The sequence below is a fragment of the Scyliorhinus torazame genome, chromosome 3 (genome assembly GCF_047496885.1).
Source record: "Scyliorhinus torazame isolate Kashiwa2021f chromosome 3, sScyTor2.1, whole genome shotgun sequence".
Classification (NCBI taxonomy): domain Eukaryota; kingdom Metazoa; phylum Chordata; class Chondrichthyes; order Carcharhiniformes; family Scyliorhinidae; genus Scyliorhinus; species Scyliorhinus torazame.
Window position 1 is genome coordinate 290066958 of NC_092709.1, and position 27454 is coordinate 290094411.

Sequence of the window (27454 nt, forward strand, 5' to 3'; positions counted from 1 at the left end):
TGGGTAGTTACTCAAAAAATTGGCGTCTCATCAAGTGAATCAAGCACCTAGTTTTGTTGTTTGCCTTTGCTGGCAATTATTTTTGAGTGTGCAGTCCAAGGAGATTAGACAGAGCATCAGCAAAATACATGAGGGAGGCATCACAGCCTAACCTTATCCCACCCTCTGCTCACACCCATGCTGATTCAGGGGCATTGACCCTGGCTGATTGGAGGGTAAGTTGGGAGTGTACAGTCATGATGATCAAGTTGATGAGTTTTTTGGGAAAAAATTACAGATACCTGAATGGAGAAGTGTTCAGATCAGAAGAGTATCAAAAAATAAATTGCTAAATTGTCTGACAAATCTATTCCACTAAGCACCAAGATCCAGCACCAAAACTGAATGGCACACTGATTAGCACTGCCGCCTCACAGCATTAGGGACCCGGATTCAATTCCGGCTTTTGGTGACTGTCTGTGTGGAGTTTGCACTTTCTCCCTGTGTCTGCGGGGATTTCCTCCGGATGCTCCGGTTTCCTCCCACAGTCCAAAGATGTGCAGGTTAGGTGGATTGGCCGTGTTCAAAAATTACACCTTGGTGTCCAGGTTAGGTGTGGCTACGGGGATAGGGCAGGGGAGTGGGCCTAGGTAGGGTGCTGTTTGTAGGGTTGTGAAGACTCGATCGGCTGAATGGCCTCCTTTTGCACCATAGGGATTCTATGAATTTGATCCCCAAAATGCTAAATTTATGGAGCTGACTCATCAACTTTACAATTTTCCTGATATTTATTAAATTTTCCTCAGACGCCTTGGAGAACGAGGAAAGAATTTGAGAAAGAATAACACATATCAGTATGTTTATTATGTCCCAGGATAAAGTTTTTATAAAAATAATGGTAGGCTTGATGTGTGCCAATATAGCTGAGAATGGCCATGTCACCATAGATGGTCTCAGTGACTCTGGATTAGTGAGGGAAAATCAGCCAGGGTTCAGTGCCCCTGATCAGCATGGTGTGAGCAGAGGGCGGGATAAGGTTTAGGCTGTGATACCTCCCTCATGTAACTTGCTGATGCTCTGTCTAATCCACAGAAAAAGAAATTCCACTGGATTGGGATATTTGAGAGGAGCATATGCGTAGGTAACTGTGTCCTAACATTTCAGTGAAAAGAAAAATCGCCTCACCTCTCAGCGTCTGGAGACATTTTAAAAAGCTCTTTATTAAGGGCTGGTTTGGCTCAGTGGGCTAGACAGGTGGTTTGTGAAGCAAAACAAGGCCAGCAGCATGGGTTCAATTCCCGTAGCAGCTGAGAATTCTGAATTTTCCCTCTGTACCCGAACAGGGGCTGGAATGTGGCGACTAGGGGCTTTTCACAGTAACTTCATTGCAGTGTTAATGTTAGCCTTCTTGTGAAAATAAAGATTATTTATTTATTTTTTATTTACAGATAGCTGCCGGGTCAGTCTCATGTTCAGCTGCACAACATAATTCACAAAGCGTTAGTGAAAATAATTGCATCAGATCATTCAGAAATGGTTTTATTCTGCCATTTTGCCCCCCTGCTGAAATGGTTGACTCATACTCAAGTGTAAGTTCCATTGGCTGCCTTGCAGTAACTCATCAAAGTGTCTTTATCTATGAAGCTGGACAGTGAAATTTGATTCAATTGTGGGCAACATCACAGCCAAATACCACCCTCTCCACACATGCACACAATGCAGGAATCACTGAATAACAAGCAGGAGTGAGAATCCTTGCTGATGATACAAAGATAAGTAGGGAAGTAAGTTGTGAAGAGGACATAAGGAGGCTACAAAAGATACAGAAAGCTTAAGCGAATGGAAAAGATCCGACAAATGGAGTATAATGTAGGAAAATGTGAAATTGTCCATTTTGGCAGGAAGAATAAAAAAGAAGCTTATTACCTGAATGGTGAGGGATTGCAAAAAGGTTGGTGTGCAAATACAGCAAGTAATTAGGAAAGCTAATAGAACGTTATAATTTCTCAAGGGGAATTGAATATAAAAGTAGGGAGGTTATGCTTCAGTTCGCAGGACGTTGGTGAGACCACATTTGGAGAACTGTGTACAGTATTGGCCTCCTTATTTAAGGAAGGATGCAAATGCATTAGAAGCAGTTCAGAGAAGGTTTGCCGGACCAATATCACTCACCTGATGAAGGAGCTGCGCTCTGGAAGCTAGTGATTCCAAACAAACCTGTTGGATTTTAACCTGGTGTAAGACTTCTTCTTTCTGTGCCCACCCCAGTCCAATGCCAGCATCTCCACATCAGGACTAATATCAGAAATGGGCAGGTTGTCTTCCGAGGAAAGGTTAACCAGGCTAGGCTTGTAGCCTTTGGAGTTTAGAAGAGCAAGAGGAAACTTCATTGAAACATGTTAGATCCTGAGGGGTCTTGACAGGATGGATGCGGAGAGGATGTTTCCTCTTGAGGGAGAACCTAGAACTAGGAGTCGCTGTTTAAAAATAAGCGGTCACCCATTTAAAACAAAGATGAGGATTTTTTTTCTCTCAGAGGATTGTGAGTCTTCGGAACGCCCTTCCTCAAAAGGCAGTGGAAGTGGAGTCTATGAATGTTTTCAAGACAGACGTAGACAGATTATTGATAAACAAGGGGATGCAAGATTATCAAGGGTAGACAGGAAGTTACAGTCAGATCCATGATCTTATTGAATAGCAGAGCAGGCTCGAGGGGCCGAGTGGCCTACTTTTGCCCCTAATTCGTATTTTACATATGTGGGTGTCAGTCACGTGAAGCTCCAGCCAGCAAATGAGAGTGCAGTGGTGAACAAAAAACAAACTCACAAAGACTAGATGATAAAAAAATATTTAGGTACAACTTAAAACGTGATTGGTATTTAATGGAAAATATGTGAGGGGATGAGGGTGATGCAGGCTGTTAATGAAAATTGTAAGAGGATGCTTCTGAATCCTGATTATTCTTCTTAATGGGAAATTTTATGTTTTGTGAGCTGTATTTGTTTTCTTGCCCTTGCACTGGTTATTAAGCAAGAGTTAAATTATAAAGCTTATGCCGATAAATGGAGATAATTAGTTGTTAGCGCAGACATTTTATTCAGACCAGTTTGCATTAAAATATCCCAAATGAACCATTAGTCTTGAGTCATTCAGACGCTGATTGACCTGTACATTTTCAGTATTTTCTGCTTTTATTGCAGATTGCCAGCATGCATGATTTTCTTCTTACCCTTGATAATTTATACTGTGATGTAAATTCCTACTCGGGCTCTGCTTGAGGTGGAAGAGTGTAAGTGAATTTACCCAGTGACATCTAGGCCCTCTGGGCAAAAGCTTAGTCCATCTCTATTTAGTTGAAGTGCTTAAGGAGTATTACATTGATGATTTCCTGAGGAGATTAATGTGTACAGGACCGGTCTGGCCTTTTGACTGAAGAGAATAGCAAGAATTAGGAAAGGAGATAGAATGGATAAAATACTTAGAAAAAAAAAATCAATTTAGTTTTGCCCTGGGAAAAAATGGATATCTGAGCTGTGATATCCCATTTCAGACAGACATTCTTGTCAGGTTGATGAGTTCATAATCAATCAAGCAGCAATCTCCTTGGACGGATTCTTTAGATCGGCTGTCAAGGAAATTGCTTGGTTGGTTGGTTTCAGAACTTTGTGAAATTAACAAGGAAGTCAGTATGAAACGAAAAGGATAAGTGCAGTCGTAAGATGGTAATCTTATTGAGCATGGGAATCTATTAAAATAACTTCAAAGTCTTTGATGAACAGGGAGAAGTGGGTTAACGTCTGCATTGGAATAGCCTCACATGACAATGTAGTACGTTTAAGTGGTCTCTGCCTCAAGATAATAAAATGCCCTGCTGTATTCAGAGTTCTAGTCAAAACAGTGACCTCTGTCACTTGCAAATTAAATGCTAACATGTATCGGTAAAATTGATTTTTTGTTTCTCCTCAGTCTGTTTTTCTTTAGGCGTATATGCTTTTTTTAAACTTCTGACTGCTGTCCCAGATGTGGTCAATATGAAAAATGTCAAAATGTGCAGGATGGCGTCACAACCAACATTCGGTCTTTGCTCACACACGCCCCAATAGGATTGTAAGCCCCTTCAGCTTTTTCTTTTCCTGCCTGAGCTATCATCATCTGCAGCCCCTCAGTGTTAGTGACCTGCCCCAATGCCGTTCCTCGCTGTCTATTAGGCAATGCGAAAGTATGACTCAGAACAGCTCTTGTCCCGCTGTACGGTTTGAAACATCTGCTTTTTATCCTGACCTCCCGACAGTGACACAGCTAAGATTGGAAGCTCCACAAGGTTTGTAGGATTAAAGTTGCTCTTAGCCAAAATTTCTGTGAAAAACCCACAGCAATTGTTTCTTCCTTTGGGTACTAATCGGCTTTCTTTCCACTCATGAAGCAGACCTGTATAACTCAAGATAATGTCACCCTAGCTCTGTGCAGTTCGCTTCATCAGCTAAGTTAGTAAAGCATTTTCAACTCCTGGCTTTAACCTCTAAATCATTAATCAAACTGTTGGTTTGATTAATTTCCACTTTAATAGGATCCTTATATTTTGGTGTTTTAACAGGAGTATGATGTTGCAACGTTAATCCAAATCTTGATAACAAATAGAATTGAAATTCTGGTACGGCATCTAGGCAAAGTGCTACTGGGGAAACTAGAGAAGCTGGATTGCTCTCCTTGAAGCAGAGCAGGTTAAGGGATGATTTAATCGAGGTGTTCAAAATTAAGTGTTTCCACTGGTGGAAGAGTCAGTAACCAGAAGACACAGATGCATGGTAATTAGCAAAAAAAAGTCAGAAGAGAGTGGAGGAAAAATCACTTCACACAATGATGTGTTGTGATCTGGAATGTCCAACATGAAAGGGTGGCGGAAGCCGATTTGGAAACAATGGCGGAAATATTTTGCCATTTCTTGGAAAAGTGTGAACTCGGGTGGGAAAATCGGCGAGTAACCTGTCGGCTGCAGTGCCAGCTTTTCCCACCATATTTTCAGACACTTTGTCGAAGAAAAACCAGGGGGCGTGTCCCACGACGTCACGCTGGCACACCACCAGCAACTGCAGCTCTGAAAAGATTGGGCACCCATGTTAAAAAAAAAAACAAGGACCCCACAGAACACTTTGTTGTACCAAAGTAACCTGGCCTTGTGTTATCACTTTTCCTTGCCCCTCACTAGCACCACCCACACCCTCATATCACTACTCACAAAGCTTACTGACCCAGTCAGATAGTCCATTATAAATACACAATCCAGTTGAAGGGAAGGACCATTTATGCCCTGGCCAAAACAGCGAGCCACTAGTTTTGTGCTCCTGTAATTCAGTGTGCGGTCTGAGTGCAGTAAAGCCGAGCAGAATCTGATGTTTGTCTTAGTCTAGCAAGCTGTAATTATCCATTGCAACTGTCCAGAAAATAGTTGGCTGCATGCGGGCTTCGGTGAATGAAGGTAGACGGGAAATCATAAGTAATATCAGGAATACGTTTACTTTCCTTAATGTGACAGGACCTCAAAAGGCTTCTATTAGGCATATGCTTATCCACAATAACATTTCGCTCACAGTTCTGGGAATAAGGTGTTAATTATTTTCAAGTTATTATTTTAAATTCATTGTTACCTAAGGGAATTAATACCCAATGCATATGTGTAGTTCAAGGTGTTGCTATCATCTTCCTATTAAAGGTGGAGGTTCACAGTCTTTGTCTCCTCTCCTCTCCTCTCCCTCCCTCGAAAAATGTTCCACAAGGTGAGGCCTGGTCCCAGTGAGACTGATCTAGAATTGGCACTAAACAAAGGCGCAGGTGTTACACAGAAAGTTTAAGGGGCAAATCAACTTGTGATACTCTTGTACACTAACTAGTTCACAAATGACATTGACTGAGGTCTTATAATAAGTCCCTAGCCACTATTTGCATCAGCACGTAACGCAAAGACCTAAACAGGAAGTGAAAATAACTTAGCAAAGTGGGTCGGAGAAGGGTTACTTGCATGGTGCTCAATGATGAGTTACTACAAACACATTAAACCACAATTCATACCAGTAATTCTACAGATGTTAAGCACTTGATTTCACAGCTGCCACCAAGCAGTGCACAGAGGGAAGGAGAAAAAGCCAGAGGACAAGTACCCTTTGATCAATGGTTAGTCAGATTAAGAATAGCATAGACAGTACTTGGATGGGGTCCCATGAGATACCAGGCTACAAAGAACAAAGAAATGTACAGCACAGGAACAGGCCCTTCGGCCCTCCAAGCCCGTGCCGACCATGCTGCCCGACTAAACTACAATCTTCTACACTTCCTGGGTCCGTATCCCTCTATTCTCATCCTATTCATGTATTTGTCAAGATGCCCCTTAAATGTCACTATCGTCCCTGCTTCCACCACCTCCTCCGGTAGCGAGTTCCAGGCACCCACTACCCTCTGCGTAAAAAACTTGCCTCGTACATCTACTCTAAACCTTGCCCCTCTCACCTTAAACCTATGCCCCTGAGTAATTGACCCCTCTACCCTGGGGAAAAGCCTCTGACTATCCGCTCTGTCTATGCCCCTCATAATTTTGTATACCTCTATCAGGTCTCCCCTCAACCTCCTTCGTTCCAGTGAGAACAAACCGAGATTATTCAACCGCTCCTCATAGCTAATGCCCTCCATACCAGGCAACATTCTGGTAAATCTCTTCTGCACCCTCTCTAAAGCCTCCACATCCTTCTGGTAGTGTGGAGACCAGAATTGAACACTATACTCCAAGTGTGGCCTAACTAAGGTTCTATACAGCTGCAACATGACTTGCCAATTCTTATACTCAATGCCCCGGCCAATGAAGGCAAGCATGCCGTATGCCTTCTTGACTACCTTCTCCACCTGTGTTGCCCCTTTCAATGACCTGTGGACCTGTACTCCAAGATCTCTTTGACTTTCAATACTCTTGAGGGTTCTACCATTCACTGTATATTCCCTACCTGCATTAGACCTTCCAAAATGCATTACCTCACATTTGTCCGGATTAAACTCCATCTGCCATCTCTCCGCCCAAGTCTCCAAACAATCTAAATCCTGCTGTATCCTCTGACAGTCCTCATCGCTATCCGCAATTCCACCAACCTTTGTGTCGTCTGCAAACTTACTAATCAGACCAGTTACATTTTCCTCCAAATCATTTATATATACTACAAAGAGCAAAGGTCCCAGCACTGATCCCTGTGGAACACCACTGGTCACAGCCCTCCAATTAGAAAAGCATCCTTCCATTGCTACTCTCTGCCTTCTATGGCCGAGCCAGTTCTGTATCCACCTTGCCACCTCACCCCTGATCCCGTGTGACTTCACCTTTTGTACTAGTCTACCATGAGGGACCTTGTCAAAGGCCTTACTGAAGTCCATATAGACAACATCCACTGCCCTACCTGCATCAATCATCTTAGTGACCTCCTCGAAAAACTCTATCAAGTTAGTGAGACACGACCTCCCCTTCACAAAACCATGCTGCCTCTCACTAATACGTCCATTTGCTTCCAAATGGGAGTAGATCCTGTCTCGAAGAATTCTCTCCAGTAATTTCCCTACCACTGAAGTAAGGCTCACCGGCCTGTAGTTCCCTGGATTATCCTTGCTACCCTTCTTAAACAGAGGAACAACATTGGCTATTCTCCAGTCCTCCGGGACATCCCCTGAAGACAGTGAGGATCCAAAGATTTCTGTCAAGGCCTCAGCAATTTCCTCTCCAGCCTCCTTCAGTATTCTGGGGTAGATCCCATCAGGCCCTGGGGACTTATCTACCTTAATATTTTTTAAGACACCCAACACCTCGTCTTTTTGGATCTCAAAGTGACCCAGGCAATCTACACACTCTTCTCCAGACTCAACATCTACCAATTTCTTCTCTTTGGTGAATACTGATGCAAAGTATTCATTTAGTACCTCGCCCATTTCCTCTGGCTCCACACATAGATTCCCTTGCCTATCCTTCAGTGGGCCAACCCTTTCCCTGGCTACCCACTTGCTTTTTATGTACGTATAAAAAACCTTCAGATTTTCCTTAACCCTATTTGCCAATGACTTTTCGTGACCCCTTCTAGCCCTCCTGACTCCTTGCTTAAGTTCCTTCCTACTTTCCTTATATTCCACGCAGGCTTCATCTGTTCCCAGCCTTTTTGCCCTGACAAATGCCTCCTTTTTCTTTTTGACGAGGCCTACAATATCTCTCGTTATCCAAGGTTCCCGAAAATTGCCGTATTTATCCTTCTTCCTCACAGGAACATGCCGGTCCTGAATTCCTTTCAACTGACACTTGAAAGCCTCCCACATGTCAGATGTTGATTTGCCCTCAAACATCCGCCCCCAATCTTTGTTCTTCAGTTCCCGCCTAATATTGTTATAATTAGCCTTCCCCCAATTTAGCACATTCATCCTAGGACCACTCTTATCCTTGTCCACCAGTACTTTAAAACTTACTGAATTGTGGTCACTGTGACCGAAATGCTCCCCTACTGAAACATCTACCACCTGGCCGGGCTCATTCCCCAATACCAGGTCCAGTACCGCCCCTTCCCTAGTTGGACTGTCTACATATTGTTTTAAGAAGCCCTCCTGGATGCTCCTTACAAACTCCGCCCCGTCTAAGCCCCTGGCACTAAGTGAGTCCCAGTCAATATTGGGGAAGTTGAAGTCTCCCATCACTACAACCCTGTTGTTTTTAGTCTTTTCCAAAATCTGTCTACCTATCTGCTCCTCTATCTCCCGCTGGCTGTTGGGAGGCCTGTAGTAAACCCCCAACATTGTGACTGCACCCTTCTTATTCCTGATCTCTACCCATATAGCCTCACTGCCCTCTGAGGTGTCCTCCCGCAGTACAGCTGTGATGTTCTCCCGAACCAGTAGCGCAACTCCACCTCCCCTTTTACATCCCCCTCTATCCCGCCTGAAACATCTAAATCCTGGAACGTTTAGCTGCCAATCCTGCCCTTCCCTCAACCAGGTCTCTGTAATGGCAACAACATCATAGTTACAAGTACTAATCCAAGCTCTAAGTTCATCTGCCTTACCCGTAATACTTCTTGCATTAAAACATATGCACTTCAGGCCACCAGACCCGCTGTGTTCAGCAACTTCTCCCTGTCTGCTCTGCCTCAGAGCCCCACTGTCCCTATTCCCTAGTTCTCCCTCAATGCTGTCACCTTCTGACCTATTGCTCCCGTGCCCACCCCCCTGCCATACTAGTTTAAACCCTCCCGTGTGACACTAGCAAACCTCGCGGCCAGGATATTTATGCCTCTCCGATTTAGATGCAACCCGTCCTTCTTATATAGGTCACACCTGCCCCGGAAGAGCTCCCAGTGGTCCAGATAACGGAAACCCTCCCTCCTACACCAGCTGTTTAGCCACGTGTTTAGCTGCTCTATCTTCCTATTTCTAGCCTCACTGGCACGTGGCACAGGGAGTAATCCCGAGATTACAACCCTCGAGGTCCTGTCTTTTAACTTTCTGCCTAGCTCCCTGAACTCCTGCTGCAGGACCTCACGCCCCTTCCTGCCTATGTCGTTAGTACCAATATGTACAACGACCTCTGCCTGTTTGCCCTCCCCCTTCAGGATGCCCTCTACCCATTCGGAGACATCCTGGACCCTGGCACCAGGGAGGCAACATACCATCCTGGAGTCTCTGTCACGTCCACAGAAGTGCCTATCTGTGCCCCTGACTATGGAGTCCCCTATTACTATTGCTCTTCTGCGCTTTGACCCTCCCTTCTGAACATCAGAGCCAGCCGTGGTGCCACTGCTCTGGCTGCTGCTGTTTTCCCCTGATAGGCTATCCCCCCGACAGTATCCAAAGGGGTATACCTGTTCGAGAGGGGGACAACCACAGGGGATTCCTGCACTGACTGCCTGCCCTTTCTGGTGGTCACCCATTTCTCTGCCTGCACCTTGGGTGTGACCACATTTACATAACTGCGATCTGTGACGCTTTCCGCCACCTGCATGCTCCTAAGTGCATCCAATTGCTGCTCCAACCGAACCATGCGGTCTGTGAGGAGCTCCAGTTGGGTGCAGATGAAAGCCTCCCGGACCTGCCACATCTCACAGTCAGAGCACTGCACCCATCTAACTGACATTGCGTCAATTAATTAAAATTAAAATTTTAAATTTTAAAAAAAAAAAAAAATTATATATTTTTTTAAATTTCAAAGTTACTGTTAACTATCTGTTTCCTAGCACTAGATTTCTAATAGAAATGCGAAAGCTAAATATAGTACTCTCCGATCTCTGGCTTAGATACCCCTCTAAATTCTAATTAAGTAATTATGTTTAATTCGTTACCAATGCTTAATTTTTTTAATTTAGTGTAGATTCCCAACCAGCCACTCAGGTCACAGCTTTTCTGTGATGTCACTTCAGTTTCCCCCGACACACACAATTTGAAAAAGGTATAAAACTAAAAATGAGTAAAAATCACTTACTTACCTTCTTACTGTTCCTCCACCTCCGAACTTTGACCTGCACAATGCTAATAATATAATATAATAATAATATAATATGGCACTTACCTCACACCAATGGGTCTTATTATTAGGTTAGAGGAGGAGGGCGGGTGGGAGACACTACATGTGTAGTGTCTCGGGTTTCCTCTCCACCAGAATTTATTGGTTGGGGGAGGGGGTCTTCCCAGAAGTCCGCGGGTCGAAAAAAATAAAACAGGAAAGAAGTTTTTTTTTAAAAGGATAAACTTACCTCCCAGAGATCACTTGCGCACCGCTCCCGCTGAAATCGACTGGCCTGCTCCTGTGAAGGTAAGTGTTTTTAAAGGATACACTTACCTCCCAGAAATCACTTGCGCACCGCTCCCGCTGAAATCGACTGGCCTGTTCCTGTGAAGGTAAGTGTTTTTAAAGGATACACTTACCTCCCAGAAATCACTTGCGCACCGCTCCCGCTGAAATCGACTGGCCTGCTCCTGTGAAGGTAAGTGTTTTTAAAGGATACACTTACCTCCCAGAAATCACTTGCGCACCGCTCCCGCTGAAATCGACTGGCCTGCTCCTGTGAAGGTAAGTGTTTTTAAAGGATACACTTACCTCCCAGAAATCACTTGCGCACCGCTCCCGCTGAAATCGACTGGCCTGCTCCTGTGAAGGTAAGTGTTTTTAAAGGATACACTTACCTCCCTGAAATCACTTGCGCACCGCTCCCGCTGAAATCGACTGGCCTGCTCCTGTGAAGGTAAGTGTTTTTAAAGGATACACTTACCTCCCAGAAATCACTTGCGCACCGCTCCCGCTGAAATCGACTGGCCTGCTCCTGTGAAGGTAAGTGTTTTTAAAGGATACACTTACCTCCCAGAAATTACTTGCGCACCGCTCCCGCTGAAATCGACTGGCCTGCTCCTGTGAAGGTAAGTGTTTTTAAAGGATACACTTACCTCCCAGAAATCACTTGGACAGTGAACTACATGGACAGAGTGAGGGACTCTGACAGGGGCTGGATTCCAGCCACTTGAGGGCTGCGAAATGTCACACAGTGGGGAGGACGAGTGCATTCGGAATGAACCCGCACACCTAGACTGCAGTTTGAAACTAGAGGGCATGAGCTATGTGCAAGTTTAAGGCAATTGGTTATAGAGGCCAGGCTGTCGGGGATAAGTGTATGGATTGTTTAATCTGCAGCCCATGAGACCTGGCAGAATGAGTGTGCCCTCGAAGGATGAAATTGACTTCAAGTTGCAGTCTTCACAAGTATCAGGTGTGCCTCGCCTGTCACAAGGAGAAGCCAGTTGCCTAATCAGCTCCCTGACCCTTCATTGATGAGTCAATTGTGCCAATTTAGTCAGCATTGCAGTGCATGAGTGTGCCGCTGATTGACACCCAGTTGTCAATCCTTTGGAAGCCTAAATCAAAATAGTTGGGAGTCTAGCCCCTGGTTCAGTTCCTCCATTGGCCTAGTGGTATCGGTCACTGAGCTGGTAAACTAAAACCCTAGAGAAAATCTCTGGGGTTACGGGCTCAAATACCACAATGGTAGATGGTTACATTTGAATTCAATAAAATCATCTAGTGGCAGGCAAGGGTGAGTTGAAAAATGCCCCAAAGTGTTGGAAGCCTAGCCCCCAAGCATTGAATGGAGGACGGTTAACCACCTGTGCCAGGTGTGGCAAGAGTTGACACCACAAAACTGGGAGGTCAACCATTGCCTGAGACCTTGAAAATCATTGTTGCTGTGAACCTCTATGCCAGGAGCTCCTTTCAGGGCTACATGGGTGATCTGTGTGGCATGTCCCAGTCAGCCGTGCACAAGTGAGATCACAGATGAGCTATTTGCAAGGGCTTACATGTACATCATCTTGGACCGGGAGCTAGGATGCCAGGGTCATGGGCTTCGCCCGCATAGTAGACATGCCCAGGTGCAGGGTGTCATTGACTACACCCACATGTCTCTGCGCTCCCCATGGTGGCAAGGGGTGCCATCTGTGAACCGCAAGGGGTACTACACCCTCGATGTCTAGATCATCTGTGATGTGGAGATGCCGGCGTTGGACTGGGGTGAGCACAGTAAGAAGTCTCACAACACCAGGTTAAAGTCCAACAGGTTTGTTTCGATGTCACTAGCTTTCGGAGCGCTGCTCCTTCCTCAGGTGAATGAAGAGGTAGATCATCTGTGACCATGCAGTTCGCATCATGCAGGTGTGTCCCCATTTCCTGGGCAGCACCCATGATATCTTCGGGCACTCGGAGATCCGAGACGTTTTTGAGGGAGAGCAGCGATTGGAGGAATGGCTCCTTGATGACAAAGGTACCTACTTAGGGTATGGCTGATGATGCCAGTGTGGATGCTACAAACACCCGCTGAGACTTGCTGCAGTGAGGCTTATGCGTCAATGCGTGCGCTGGTTGAGCAGACAATTGGACTGCTCAAGGTGTGGTTCCGGTGCCTGGACCTGTTGGGGAGGCCCTCCAATACAACCCCCAGAGGGTGTCTGCTGCTCTCTGCACAACCTTGCACTGCAGCAAAGTGAGCAGCTGGACCAGAAGGAGATTGAGGAACACCAAATCTCCTGGGATAAGGAGGATATCGAGAGGGTGGCAAGGGGCAACACGCAGAGAAGGAGGAAGGAAACTGGGCGAGGACCATCGGCGCAGGGCTATGGATTTCTTCATAACCTCTCGGTTTGTTGATGACTAGAACTAGGAAGTGAAGACCTCTCCCACCATGAGATCTGACATCTGCTCACTACCGTGCTTCCTGCAGGTGGTCATGGTGATGGTGGCTACATTCATGGGCAAGGCCCTGAAGCGATTGAACAAACGCTGCAGGAGAGTGATGATGATTTGCAGTGAGGGCAGAGCGACGCGTATCTTAATCTCTGCAAAATTTCTGACTGCTGCCTGACAGAGCTGAACTATACCTGCCAATGTACATTCTTATCTCGGCGACCAGCAATTCTGAATGACACATCTCCTCTGCTACTCCCTCCACCGAGGTCAGGGGTCCCAATCTCTCCGTCTACTGACCAGGTTGACAGACTCTCCACACGTTTAGCCCTTGGCATCCGCATAACTAGAGAATATTGGCAGACATGAGAGAGCTAAGTGTTGACGCTGGAGGAAGGTGAATCTGCTATGGTGCCTGTGCCCAGCTTTACTGCGTCCTCAGAGTGGGAGGTGGGAGAGACATAGTGCTGCCATTCTCACACTGCAAGGGAGGAGGTGCCGAGTTTGCACAGGGATTGGCAGAGCATGATGCTATGACATGATATCGTTGAGGATCTGCATGGGTGAACAAAGCAATTTTTAATACAAGTGCACTCTTACATTGGTAACATATCTCTGACTTATCTCAACTAGTGCCTCAGTTCATCCGTGTCCACTCGGTGTGCTTGAATTTGTCCTGTAGAGAGACAGATGGAGAGAGTGTTTGCAGGAGTCCTGGCAGATCAGATGGTGATGCCGTCTGGCATGCATGGGAGATGAGTGAGCTCATGGGGATGGGAGGAACAGATTATGTACTGGGGGGGACGGGACACCATGGGTAGTGCGTGGGTGTTGGGGGGGGGGACCATGGGTAGTGCGTGGGTGTTGGGGGGGGACGATGGGTAGTGCGGGAGTGTTGGGGGAGGGGGGATGGTAGCCTGACAAGTGGTGGGACCCCATGAGGTGGCTGGGAGAGAGATCATCGTGGAGGTGTGATGGATGTGTGAAGGGGTGCTGCTGGAGACATGAGGAGGCAGACTTACCCTGGCTGCATGAAGAGGCTCATTCACCTTCTTTCAGCACTGAAGCCCCCTCCTCTTATCGAGCAAACCAGCACTCACTATCACGGCCACAGCCTCCAAGGTGGAGTTGGTGAGCTTGCTTGCGGGACACCTGGTTAATCATGGGTACAGGATGTCACACCTCTGCTAAGCACCATTCAGAGGTTTGCTGAAGACTCGCTCCATGAAACATGGTGCTCTCTTCCTGATGCTCTTCTCTCCACCCCCCGACTGTACTTGGAAAACATGCTGGGGAGGTGTTTAAAAGGAGTGCCCCACTGATGATAGAGAAGTCTTCCCGGGGCATACAATAAAAGGCAAGCAGCGAGTGAATCATGTGGGAAAATAAATTCTGTTAAAAAGGCTGAATATAGAGTGCGTTTTCCCACCATTGACGCCAACAGGATTCTCCCTGGTTTTCTCGCCAGGATCAACACTTTAAAAACAAATCCACCTGCTTCAGTGTGTAAACTTGATTCGTGTCAAACCCCAGACAAACTTACACTGATAAAGCTGTAAAAGTCCCTAGAAAATTCCTGCCAAATGTATTTTTGGGGCAAAGTAAATGCTGTGGGAACTGGATTTGGATTTGGATTTGTTTTATTGTCACGTGTACCGAAGCACAGTGAAAAGTATTGTTCTGCGCACAGTCCAGACAGATCGCTCCATACATGAAAAAAAAACATAGGGTATACTTAAATACACAATGTAAATACATAAATACAGGCATTGGATGAAGCACACAGGAGTGCAGTACTACTCAGTAGAGAAGATGTTTGAAGAGATCAGATCAGTCCATAAGAGGATCATTCAAGAGTCTGGTAACAGTGGGGAAGAAGCTGTTTTTGAATCTGTTTCTCAGACTTTTGTATCTCCTGTCTGATGGAAGAAGTTGAAAGAATGAGTACCCCAGGTGAGTGGGCCTTTGATTATGCTGCCCGCTTTCCCAAGGCAGCGGGAGATGTAGACAGAGTCAATGGATAGAGGCGGGTTCGCGTGATGGACTGGGATGTGTTCATGACTCTCTGTAGTTTCTTATGGTCTTGGGCCAAGCAGTTGCCATACCAGGTGCTGGGTATTCGGTTTCTGTTGACTCACCTTCTGACTTGCTGAAGCCTTTTCACCATCGACAAGACATAAGTCAGGTATGTCAGGACAGGTACGGGTGCACAAACAGATAACTCGAAAACAAACTGAACCCACACGCCTAAATATCCATCGCCTCCACCATCGTGGCCCTTCCCCACATAGGTTGTAGCAGTTCAAGAAAAAGTCCGACTACCATCGTCACAGGGGAACTGGGGATAAGTAATAAATGTTGATCACTGGGTGTACTGACATCACATGGACTACAGCATTTCAAGAAGACAGCACACCACCACCTTCTCAAGGATAATTAGGATTGGGCAATAAACATTGGCCCTGCCAGCAACACCCACATCCAATATATAAATAAAAAGACTACTCCAGTGCAGTACTGAGGGAGTGCATAAAAGAAATGGCAGCACATTTTGAATGCAAACAAGGGAGTTATGCGGGAAGCAGTGGCAAATTGGTGTTGTCACTGGACTAATAATCCAGAGATCCCAGGGCACGATCTGGGGTCCCGGGTTCGAATCCAGTCATGGCAGATGGCGAAATTTGAATTCAATAAAAAAAAGTCCAATAACAACTATTAAACCATTGCTGATTGTTGCAATACCCCATCCGGTTCACTAATGTCCTTTAGGGAAAAAAAATCTGCCATCCTCACCTGGTCTGGCCTACATGTCACTCCAGACTCACATCAATGTGGTTGACACTCAATTGCCCGCTGAAATGGTGGGTAGTTAGGGATGGGCAATAAATGCTGGCCCAGCCAGTGACACCCACATCCAGTAAAATGAATTTTATTTTAAATTCCCAGAAGCCAATATTTATCACTCAGTCAATATCGCATAAAACAGATTATCTGGTCATTATCACATTGTGGTTTGTGGAGCTAGCTTTGTGCAATTTGCCTGCCATGTTTCCTGTGTTGCAGCAGTAACTACACTTCTAAAGTAACTCATTGGCTGTAAAATGCTTTGGAACATCCAGTGGTTGTGAATCGCACCATGCAAATAGCATTCTTGCTTTCTTTGAATGCATTCCTTTAGTCACAGGGCGCCGTCATGATAAGTCCTATGAACTAAATTCAACACAAGGATAACCTTGTTGAAATGAAGAGATAGTAATAAAAGCTAACTGTTTCGATCCACGATATCTGAAAGAGAAAGATGGCTTAATATTGTTGCTCTTGTTGCTTTACTAAATTCGATTTTTCTTACAGAAATTCGCTGTTTTGCACTTGAAGAGTATCAAAATTCTATTCTGATCAATCTAACCTTTTATTCTTCTGCAAGCGATATTCTGGATTAGTCTCATATGAAAGGAAAATATGTAAGCAAACGGATTCTATTCCCTTGCGAGTTTTGTTTTTATAAAATTCAACCACCTATCTGTGTGTTCGTAAACTCAAGTCCACTGTGGGTTTGAATTCATTGCCCCCACATCAGTGGAGTGACAATGAGATGGATCTGAACCTCAGAAGCAAATGATTCGGGGAAAACTAATAAAATTGCTTCCAATGCGCAACAAGCCTTTTAGTGAAGCTGTTCGACATTTTGTGGTATTTGCATCGAGTGGGGGCCCAGATCACGTGGAGCTGCGGCTGCTGCTGTCAAAAGCTTAGCTGGCATTACATAAAAATGGCAGGCAAGGATTTTTTTCCCCTAAAATGAAAATCTGATGCCAGTTCTGAATTCCTTCAGGATTGTTGGTAAGTAGCAAGGGAATTGTGAAGCCCACAATTAAGCATATGGGCATTAAGATAATTGTCAGTTATGTTCATGGACATGATAGAAGACAGATGGAAGTGAATCAGTAGCCTCCGTAGAGGCACCCTGGGAGATGAATTGACGTTTTACCTGGCTGAACTGTTCTGCCATGTTGTTTGTCACTGAATGATGTACGGAGTGTGCAGCATATATTCTGCTGTGTGTATTTGCGTGAATGGTGAAGTGTAATTGCACCCTCTAGAGAAAAAAGATGAACATTACATATGATAGCTGGAGGTCTCTTTTTGACAATGTTGACTCCACTGTGAAATTTGCTCACAAGAAGTAACTCTGATTAATCTATATTAGAATGTGCCCTGAAAAAATTATTATTTTATACTCTTCAAACCTAATTTTGCTCATATATGGTGTTGTGTATATAAAGGGGACTGTGCTATATTTATCACAGATATATATCCATTTGCAAAATATATTATCACTTAGACCAATAAAGTAAGGCTTGTAAGAGAATAAGAATATATGGGATGGAATAATTCAGTTAGACCCAACAGGCCATCCTTTTTTTTGACGTATCAATTTCACCTATTGCCTTTCTTTTAGGATTTGACTTCAAAGCAAAAAACTAAATCTCTTAAAAATTCACCCATTCTTGGCTGAGAGATAAATCAGTTTCAAAGTGATAGCAGATGGAATGAGTTATCTGGAATTATAATATTAAACATATATTTCAACAGACTTCAAGGTCAAGATCTAAATATAAGCATCTTTATACCAAAGCACCTCAGAAAGCTGTCAGGAACCATTCAACTTAAAGATGGTAGTGAATTGGATGAATCTGTTTTGTCAAGAACTTTGTAAACTGGTTGCTCATCAGTTCTATAAACACAGGGGGCGATTCTCTGAGCCCCGAGCCTGGCTGGAGAATCGCCGCAACCGCGCCCCGATGCCAGTGCACGATTCTCCGAGGTGCGGAGAATCGGCGCTATTTGCGCTGGCGTGTTTGGCGCGCCGGCAGCTGGAATCGGCGGGGCTGTCAATTCTCAGGCCCGGGTGGGCTGAGCGGCCGCGCAGATACGACAGAGTCCCGACGGCGCCATTCACCCCTGGTCGCTGCCAGCGGGAACACTGCGCGAATGGTCGGGGGCAGCCTGTGGGGGGGGGGGGGAGGGTGACTCCTTCACCGGGGGGGGGCCTTCGATGGGGTCTGGCCCGCGATCGGGACCCACCGATCGGCAGGCGGCCTCTTCACCCCCCCCCGGGCCTACTTCCCTGCGCGGCCGGCCCCTGAACACCGACGCCATGTTGAGTCTGGGCCGGCGCGCTAAAGAAGTCCCCCGCGCATGCGCAGGTTGGCGCGGCGGCCATTTGGTGCCAAGAAAGGAGGCTGGAGCGGCGTGAACCGCTCCAGCACCGTGCTGGCCCCCTGTGGGGGACAAGATAGGTCGAACCCGGGCTCAGTTTGCGCCGTCATGAAACGCGATGGCGTTCATGACGGCGCGAACACTTGGGCTCCATTTGGGAGAATTGCCCCCAGAAATTTGGACATGAAAGCTGGAAATTCCCATGAATTTGGCTTTTCTAAGATTATTCCTAGAGAGGATGCAAAACCCATTTGATGAAAAAATCTTTGAACAACCCAGTCTTATTTTAAACATTGGGAAAACTGTTCCTGGACATTGGTAAAGGCCAATAGTGAGTGGGAAAAGCGGCATTGAAGCTGCCAACTTTCTCCACCCTATCATTCGGGACTTAGGTCAGAAACCTTGGGGGATGGGGGTACATCGATGGGGTATGGGCTTTGATTGGGGGGATGATTCAGGCCTAGAAGCTTGATAATTATATGCTAATGTTTGGAAATTATGTTTCTGACTTTCAGTGTGACATTGCGTGGGGGGTGGGGGGGTGCGGAGACAATTGCATCACGCGTTTACATCAGTACAAAATGTGATTTGGACATCTCACGAGATTTTCTGCTCCTGTCAATGAACCTGCCCGATGAAAAATTGAGCCTTAAAAAAAATCTTGTACTCATATGGCACCTCATCATGTCCTCAGAATGTCCCAAAGCACTTAACAGCCAATAGATTTCTTCTTGAAGTAAAGTCACTGTTTCATTGTTATTGAGGAAATATGGTGGCCAATGTGTTCACAGCAAAGTCCCATAAACTACAAATGAATGAGTGACTGAATAATTAAGTTTTGATGGTATTGGTTGCGGGAGAACATTAAAAAATGGCATTCGATCAATTAACTACTGCTGTACACAATGTTCCTTGTTTCAGTAGGAGAGGTGTCTGAAGACTAATAAGTAATATACTTTCCCAATGCAGAAGAAATGGTTCTGAACCTTTCCTTTATATCTGTTGAAGTCAAAGCAGCACAGAACGTTGTCTTTTAGCTGCAACACCCTACATAAACTAATTATTTAATTATTTGTTATCGTTACTTCAATCTTTGATTTTTATTCATAGCAACAAAACTACAGATTAGATATTTTCATAATTGTCACAATTTTTGTTTTTTCAAAATATGTTTACAAGATGGCTCAATTTTATAGTAGCGGACATTTGCTTTTCTGTGTTTTTTAAAAGTGTTTTTAAACTAATCCAATATTTTCCCCTTCCTTTTTCACGTGGCCCAATGTGTTCCCTCCCTAGACATCTCTACTTCTCTACCCATCTTCCCTCTATTAAGCCGCTCCTTAAAACTTTTTTCTTTGAGCCATCTGTTCCAATGTGGCTTGGTGTCAAACATTGTGTCAAAACATTCCTGTGATACGCCTTGAGACATTTGATTACATTAAAGGAATTATGTCAATACAAGTTGTTGTTGTTGTTTTCTGTCGACATCTGCAGTTGCAATTTTTCCGGTAACTGTGATAAAAATAGGAATAGTAGTTCCATTTCTTCTCCAGCCCAAGACATTGAAGGCAACAGTCGTGCTTCTACCATTACGGCAGCACGGTAGCATTGTGGATAGCACAATTGCTTCACAGCTCCAGGGTCCCAGGTTCGATTCCGGCTTGGGTCACTGTCTGTGCGGAGTCTGCACATCCTCCCCGTGTGTGCGTGGGTTTCCTCCGGGTGCTCCGGTTTCCTCCCACAGTCCAAAGATGTGCGGGCTAGGTGGATTGGTCATGATAAATTGCCCTTAGTGTCCAAAATTGCCCTTAGTGTTGGGTGGGGTTACTGGGTTATGGGGTGGAGATGCTGAACTTGGGTAAGGTGCTCTTTCCAAGAGCTGGTGCAGACTCGATGGGCCGAATGGCCTCCTCCTGCACTGTAAATTCTATGATAATCTATGATAATCTACGCTAAGAGTAGCAAACAACATAGACAGGGGCCTCAATGTCCCTCCTAGTTGTCACTTCTATTATGAGGTAAAACACTTGTCTAACTAAACCATCAGGGAAGCCATGAGTTTTTTAAAAGATAAAATTGGAATGTATTTGCATTGTTAAGGGAAGTTCAAAAACTATTCTGAAAACATATTCTCTGAAGGGATATTTTACAGAAAAGGTGGTATGTGACTCACTGCATGTAACTCGAAGGCAACACAAATATCTGTGGGTTGAGCACTGGGAAATTTCCACCCAATTTGGATGAAAGTATGGCTCTGGTGACAATTGAAGCAGAATTAATCGAAGAGTGACATAATTATTAGCTGAGCTAAGGTTATCCAGATAAATGGTACTACCATGACAGTCACAATGATTAGTATCATGGCTCAGCTCAGTTGGATATTTCATTATAACATTTTAAATAAAGTATACTTTAATATCAGGCTGACATAGACTTTACAACAACACTGACTTTTCTTGAATACGCTGCTGTAGTTAAAGGAGTTATAACATCATCTTACAAAATAAGGATAAAAAGATGAACTGGTTTGAGCAAGTTATTTAAGTGAGTGGGACCGGAACTGGGTATTCCAATATGTCAACAATGATATTTGTGGTAGTTTGTGGGTATGTAACATGGCAGTAGACATCAAACTGATCTTTGGCGTGGGCCATGAAGTCTGTTTAAACCTGAGGAAGTGCAATAGCAGTGACTGTAACTAGTTAACTACCTAGGTACCCAACAGGCCTTGCCTGGCCTGACCCCAGTAAAAAAGGAAAATACTGTAAATGTTGGAAATTTGAAAAATAAACAAGGAAAGCTGGACATACACAGCAGGCCAGGCAGCATCTGGGACAAGAGAAAGAATTTCTGATGAAAGGTCACAGACCTGAAAGATTAATCTTAGAATTAGAATTGTTACAGTCAGAAGGAAGCCATTCAGCTGATCGAGTCTGCATTGACCCTCTGAAAGAGCACCCTACCTATGCCTAATCTCCCGGCCTATTCCCATAACCCCATCTAACCTGCACACCGTTGGACAAAAGGGCAATTTAGCATGGCCAATCCATCTAATCTGCACATCTTTGGACTGTGGGAGGAAACCGGAGAACCTGGAGGAAGCCCATGCAGACAGGGGAGAACGTGCAAACTCCACACAGCCACCCAAGGCAGGAATTGAACCCAGGTCCCTGGCGCTGTGAGACAGCAGTGCTAACCACTGTGCTACTGTGCTGTCCCTCATGTTTGTGTATGCTGAGTATTTCATGCATTCCTGTTTTATTTCTGCATGGTCTTACTAATGCATTTCAATAGCTTAAAAGAACACATCACTTTTGAAATTCTTTAAAACATATTATAAATGTTATGCCTGCAATATGTGACTATCGTTCTCAGAGCATACTCTGGTATTGAATTAATAGATTGAGTAATGTCAAACACAAAGGATTTATTTGGCTCAAGTACAATAATTTCAAATTAGATCTTTAAAATAAAATGCAAGTGAACACAGGTATAAAATCTCGAATCAAACTACTTGTATCTAGTTCAGCATTCAGCTGTACTGTGTACCATGCATGAACTAGTTTCCATTGCCATTTAGCATAATGTGGTCCTTCTTTGCAGTCAAGATCACAAAATCTGTTAAGTCTCACTTATTTTTAATGGTAGTTGACATTTTGGTAGAAACTATGGTGTTTATGCTTTATTTGTGAAATATTCATTATATACATATTGGTGTCTCAATGTATAAATGTACTAAGTAGTGTGGTAATAAACCATACAAGATTGTGGTACTAAACCATATAAGATCCAGGTTTGTTTGCTGGTCAGCGCTGATGTTGAATTAACTCTACAAAATGCAAAAATAGAATCTCAATAAGGGTATCTCTAGGTTAGAAATCGGGTCAAACTAGCTTCCACCATTTCCTCTCCGACTTTAATGAACATGAACATCAGGTAAAAATGTTCTTGGGGGCAGCACGGTGGGGCAGTGGTTAGCACTGCCGCCTCACGGCGCCGAGGTCCGAGGTTCAAATCCAGTTCTGGGTCACTGCCATGTGGAGTTTGCACATTCTCCCTGTGTTTGCGTTGGTTTCGCCCCCACAACCCAAAGATGTGCAGGGTAGGTGGATTGGCCACACTAAATTGCCCCTTAATTGGAAAAAAATTAATTGGGGACTCTAAATTTATATTTTAAAAAAGGGAAGTTCTTGGGCCCAGCTGTTATGAGTCTCCACAGTTCAATGAACTTTCTGACTTTTGAGGAATGGTCATTTGGTTGGGGGGGGGGGGGGGGGGGGGGGGGGGGACGTGGCGGTTAGATGTCTATAGAACTGAAATCTGGTGTCCTCAGCACAGAAGGAAAGTAAATTAGGACAAAACAGTTTTTAACTGCTGACTGAAGTTTCCAAACTATCTGAAGTTTTCTTTCTATGTTCAAAGGCCTAACTTTGACAGTATATTAGGTAAGTTTATATTGAAGCTTGTAATTTTCTGTAAGTGATTCAAGCGAAATGTTGTTCAGCAATTCAATTTTTGGTGGAAACAACTGCTGAATGATGTGCGTTTTTGCGTCTCAAATTCTAGGTGGGTGCTCATCGTGAAGAAGGCGTTGGGCTCCGAGGCAGCCATCCAATCGTGTCAAACCAAGTGCCAGTTCCACAGCTTCCAGTGCAGTCAGCTACATCTCCTGATATAAACCAGTCCCAGGACCCATACAGAGGTAAATACTGGCAGCTTCAAGCATTACCTCAGTGCAATTTAAACATAGGAGACCATTACCGATCCACAAATCATAGTGTGTTGAAAATAATTACTCAGAGTTAATTTATTAGGCCAGCATCAATAGGTCTTTGTTCGCAAGGTGATAAAAATGCTTGCTAAATGCTAACTATTTAGCATGAGGTTATTTTTTCATGTTGCTTGAGGCTGTTTGTCATTTGTTCCGAAAAAGGGGAGAGAGACACTAGACAATCAGGTCTAGCGTAGCCTATTCGCTGGTTGGCTACAGAACATGCTGTTCTAAGAAACTATCCCGAAAACATTCAATGAACTCATCAATGCCAACTTTGCCCATCTGATTTTCCCAGTCAAAATGTAGATTAAAATCCCTCACGATTATCGCTGTACCTTTCTGACGAGCTCCCATTATCAGTTCCTTTATTTTTTAAAAAATTCATTTCCGGGATGTGGGCTTCGCTGGTTAGGCCACCATTTATTGCCCATCCCTAGTTGCCCTTTAGTAGTTGGTGGTGAGTTGCCTTCTTGAACCGCTGCAGTCTGAGGTGTAGGTACACCCACTGTGATGTTCGGGATGGAGTTCCAGACTTTTGACTCAGCGACAGTGATAGGGAAGCAGTGGCGTAGTGGTATTGTCACTGGACTAGTAATCCAGAGACCCAGAGTTCTGATCTGGGGACCCGGGTTCGAATCCTACCATGGCAGATGGTGAATTTTGAATTCAATAAAAATCTGAAATTAGAAGTCTAAAAGTAAGGATAAAACCATTGTCGACTGTCGTAAAAATCCATCTGGTTCACTAATGCCCTTCCTTATCTGGTCTGGTCTACATGTGACTCCAGATTCACAGCAATGTGGTTGACACTCTTAACTGGGATGGGCAATAAATGCTGGCCCAGCCAGCGACTCCCACATCCCTTGAACGAATAAAAAGTATATATTTCCAAGTCAGGGTAATGAGTGACTTGAGAGGAAACTCCAGGTGGTGGTGTTCTCATGTACCTGCTGCTCTTGTCCTTCTAGATGTTAGTGGTCATGGGTTTGGAAGGTGTTGCCTAAGGAACCTTGACGAATTACTGCAGTGCACCTTGTAGATGGTAGTGGATTTCAGTTTGGAAGGTGCTGTCTAAGGAAATTTGGTGAGTTACTGCAGTGCACCTTGTAGATGGTACACATGGCCGCCACTGTTCTTCGGTGGCGATGGATTTGAATGTTTGTGGAAGGAAGACCAATCAAGTGGGCTGCTTTGTCCTGGATGGCATCAAGCCTCTTCAGTGTTGTTGGAGCTGCACTCCTGACTTGTGCCTTGTAGATGGTGGACAGGCTTTAGGGAGTCAGGAGGTGAGTTACTCACCGTAGGATTCCTGAACTTTGACCCGCCCTGGTAGCCACAGTATTAATTTGGCTGGTCCAGTTCAGTTTCTGATCAATGGTAACCCCCAGGATGTTGATTGTGGGGGATTCAGTGATGGAAATGCCATTGTATGTCATGGGGTGAGGTATGTCCTGTACACAAGAAACATCACCCTATTCTCGATAATCGGCAAAGTAATGGAAGGGATCATCAACTGTGCTATCAAGGGACAGTTACTCAGCATTAACCTGCTCACGGGTGCTCAGTTTGGGTTCTGTCAGGGTCACTTAAGTCCAGACCTCATTACAGCCTTGGTTCAAACATGATGAAAAGAGCTGAATGCCAGAGGTGAGGTGAGAGTGACTGTCCTTGACAACAAGGCAGCATTTGACCGAGTATGGCATCAAGGAGTCTTAGCAAAACTGGAGTCAATGGGAATCAGGCAGAAAACTCTCCACTTGTTGGAGTCAAACCTGGCACAGAGGAAGATGGTTGTGGTGGTTGAAGGTCAAATCATCTCAACTCCAGGACAGGACTGAAGAGTTCCCCGGGGTAGCGTCCTAGACCCAACCATCTTCAACTGCTTCATCATTGACCTTTCTTCCATCATAAGGTCAGAAGTGAAGATGGGGCATAGGTTTGGGGCATAAATTTAAGGTGAGAGGGGCAAGGTTTAGAGTAAATGTACGAGGCAAGTTTTTTACACAGAGGGTAGTGGGTGCCTGGAACTCGCTACCGGAGGAGGGTCTGTTCCTGTGCTGTGCATTTCTTTGTTCTTTGTTTGTTGTTTGTATGTTCACTGATGACTGCACAATGTTCAGCACCATTCGTGACATAACAGATACTCAAACAGTCATTATCCGAAGGCAATAGGACGTGAACAATACACAGGACTGGGCTGTCAAGTGGCTAGTAACATTCATGCCACACAAGTGACAGACAATGACCATCTCCAAAAAGAGAGGATCTAACCAGTGCCGCTTGACATTCAATGGCTTCGCCGTCACTAAATTCCCCACTATCAATAGTTGCAGGGACCCGGGTTCAATTCCGGCCTCGGGTGACTCTGTGTGGAGTTTGCACTTTCTCCCTGTGTCAGCATAGGTTTCTTCTGGGTGCTCCGGTTTCCTCCCGCAGTCCAAAGATATGCCGGTTAGGTGGATTAGCCATGCTAAATTGTCCCTTAGTGTCCAAAAGGTTAGGTGGGGTTATTGGGTTACAGGGCTAGAGTGGTGGTATGAGCTTAAGGGCCAGTGCAGACTTGATGGGCATAATGGCCTCCTTCTGCACTGTAAATTATATGATTCTGTGATAAAATTAACTGGACCAGCCGTATAAACATCACCCAGGACAAAGCAGCCCGACTAACAGTAGCAACCGTGTGTACCATATACAAGATACACTGCAGGAATTCACCAAGTTCCTTAGGCAGCACCTTCCAAACCCACGACCATGACCAAGGAGAGGACCCACCATCTGTGGTTAACTAAAAAACTTTACGACAGTATCAAACTACAGTAAAGGCATATATATGTGCAAAGCTAAGTGGCAGGTCAGAAGCTTGAACAAAATATAAAGAACAACAAAGAATGACAAAACGATTAATAAGGAGGGAAAAATTAGAATATGAGAGAAAGACAGCTAAAACATATAAAGCCGGATAGGAAGGGTTTCTATAAATAACCAAAGTGAGCGTTTGTTCTATAGAAAGTGACCTGAGGAATTGTTAATGGAAAGTAGGGAGATGGCGGGTGAATTTAACAGGTATTTTGCATCGGTTTTCACTACAGTGGACACAAGTAACATCCCAGAAATAGCTGTAAATCAGGAACTGGAAGGGAGGGGGAACACAGAAAAATGACAATCACCAGGGAAGTTGCATTGAGCAAATTAACCAGTTAGCCTAACAACTCGAATAGGGAAAATGTTAGAAAGTATTATTAAAGATGTTATAGCAGGGCACTTGGGAAAATTAAGGCAATCAGACAGAGTCAGCATGGTTTTGTGAAAGAGAAATCATGTTTAACCAATTTATTGAAGGTCTTGGAAGGAGTCATTCTGCTGGAACCAGTGAATGTACTAACTTTCCAGAAGGCATTTGATAAGGTGTCACATCAAAGATAATTGCGGAAAATAATAAGCTCATGGTGGTGGGGGTAGCGTATTGGCATGGGTATGTGATTGACTAGTAAACAGGGAACAAAGAGCTGGCATAAATGGGTCTTTTTCTGGTTGGAAGGGTGTAGCAATTGGTGTGCCTCAAGAATCAGTGTTGGGGCCTCAAATTTTTACAATTTATATATATGACTTGGATGAAACAACCAAAGATATAATTGCAAAATTTCCTGACAATACAAAGATAGGTAGGAAAGTAAATTGTGAAGGGGGTATAAGGAGTTTACAAAGGGATAAGCATGGATTACTTGAGTGGGGGAAGATATGGAAAATGGAGTATACTATGGGAAAATGTGAAATTGTCACTTTTGGAAGGAAGAATAAAAAAAATGTATTATCTAAATGATAAGAGATTACAGAGCTATTTTTAAATAAATTTAGAGTACCCAATTATTTTTTTTAAGGGGAAATTTAAGCCACTTAGTCACCTAACCAGCACAGCTTTGAGTTGTGGGGGCGAAACCCACGCAGACACGGGGAGAATGTGCAAACTCCACACGGACAGTGACCCAGGGCTAGGATTCAAACTGGGTCCTCAAGTGCCGTAGTCCCAGTGCTAACCACTGCGCCACCGTGCTGCCGTAGATTACAGAGCTTTGAGGTGCGGTGCAGAGGGATCTGGGTGTCTCAGTGCGTAAATCACAAAGGGTTAGTATGCAGGTATAGAAAGTAATTAGAAAGCTAATAGAATGTTATCATTTATTGAAAGGGGAATTGATTGCAAAAGATGGGAGATTATATGCTTCAGTTGTACAGGGCATTGGTGATACCACATCTAT

General features: G+C 44.5%; 1 protein-coding gene across 24 annotated transcripts in view; it reads left to right on the plus strand.

Annotated features, from left to right (window-relative positions):
* The window catches only part of LOC140409166 (transcription factor 4-like), an 818430-nt gene that overhangs the window by 755556 nt on the left and 35420 nt on the right, over positions 1–27454 (plus strand). For all 24 annotated transcript variants that reach the window (XM_072497371.1, XM_072497372.1, XM_072497388.1 and 21 more), the window contains one exon: positions 22994–23129. In XM_072497371.1, the coding sequence (XP_072353472.1) occupies positions 22994–23129 (136 nt within the window). The remainder of the gene's footprint in view (positions 1–22993; positions 23130–27454) is intronic.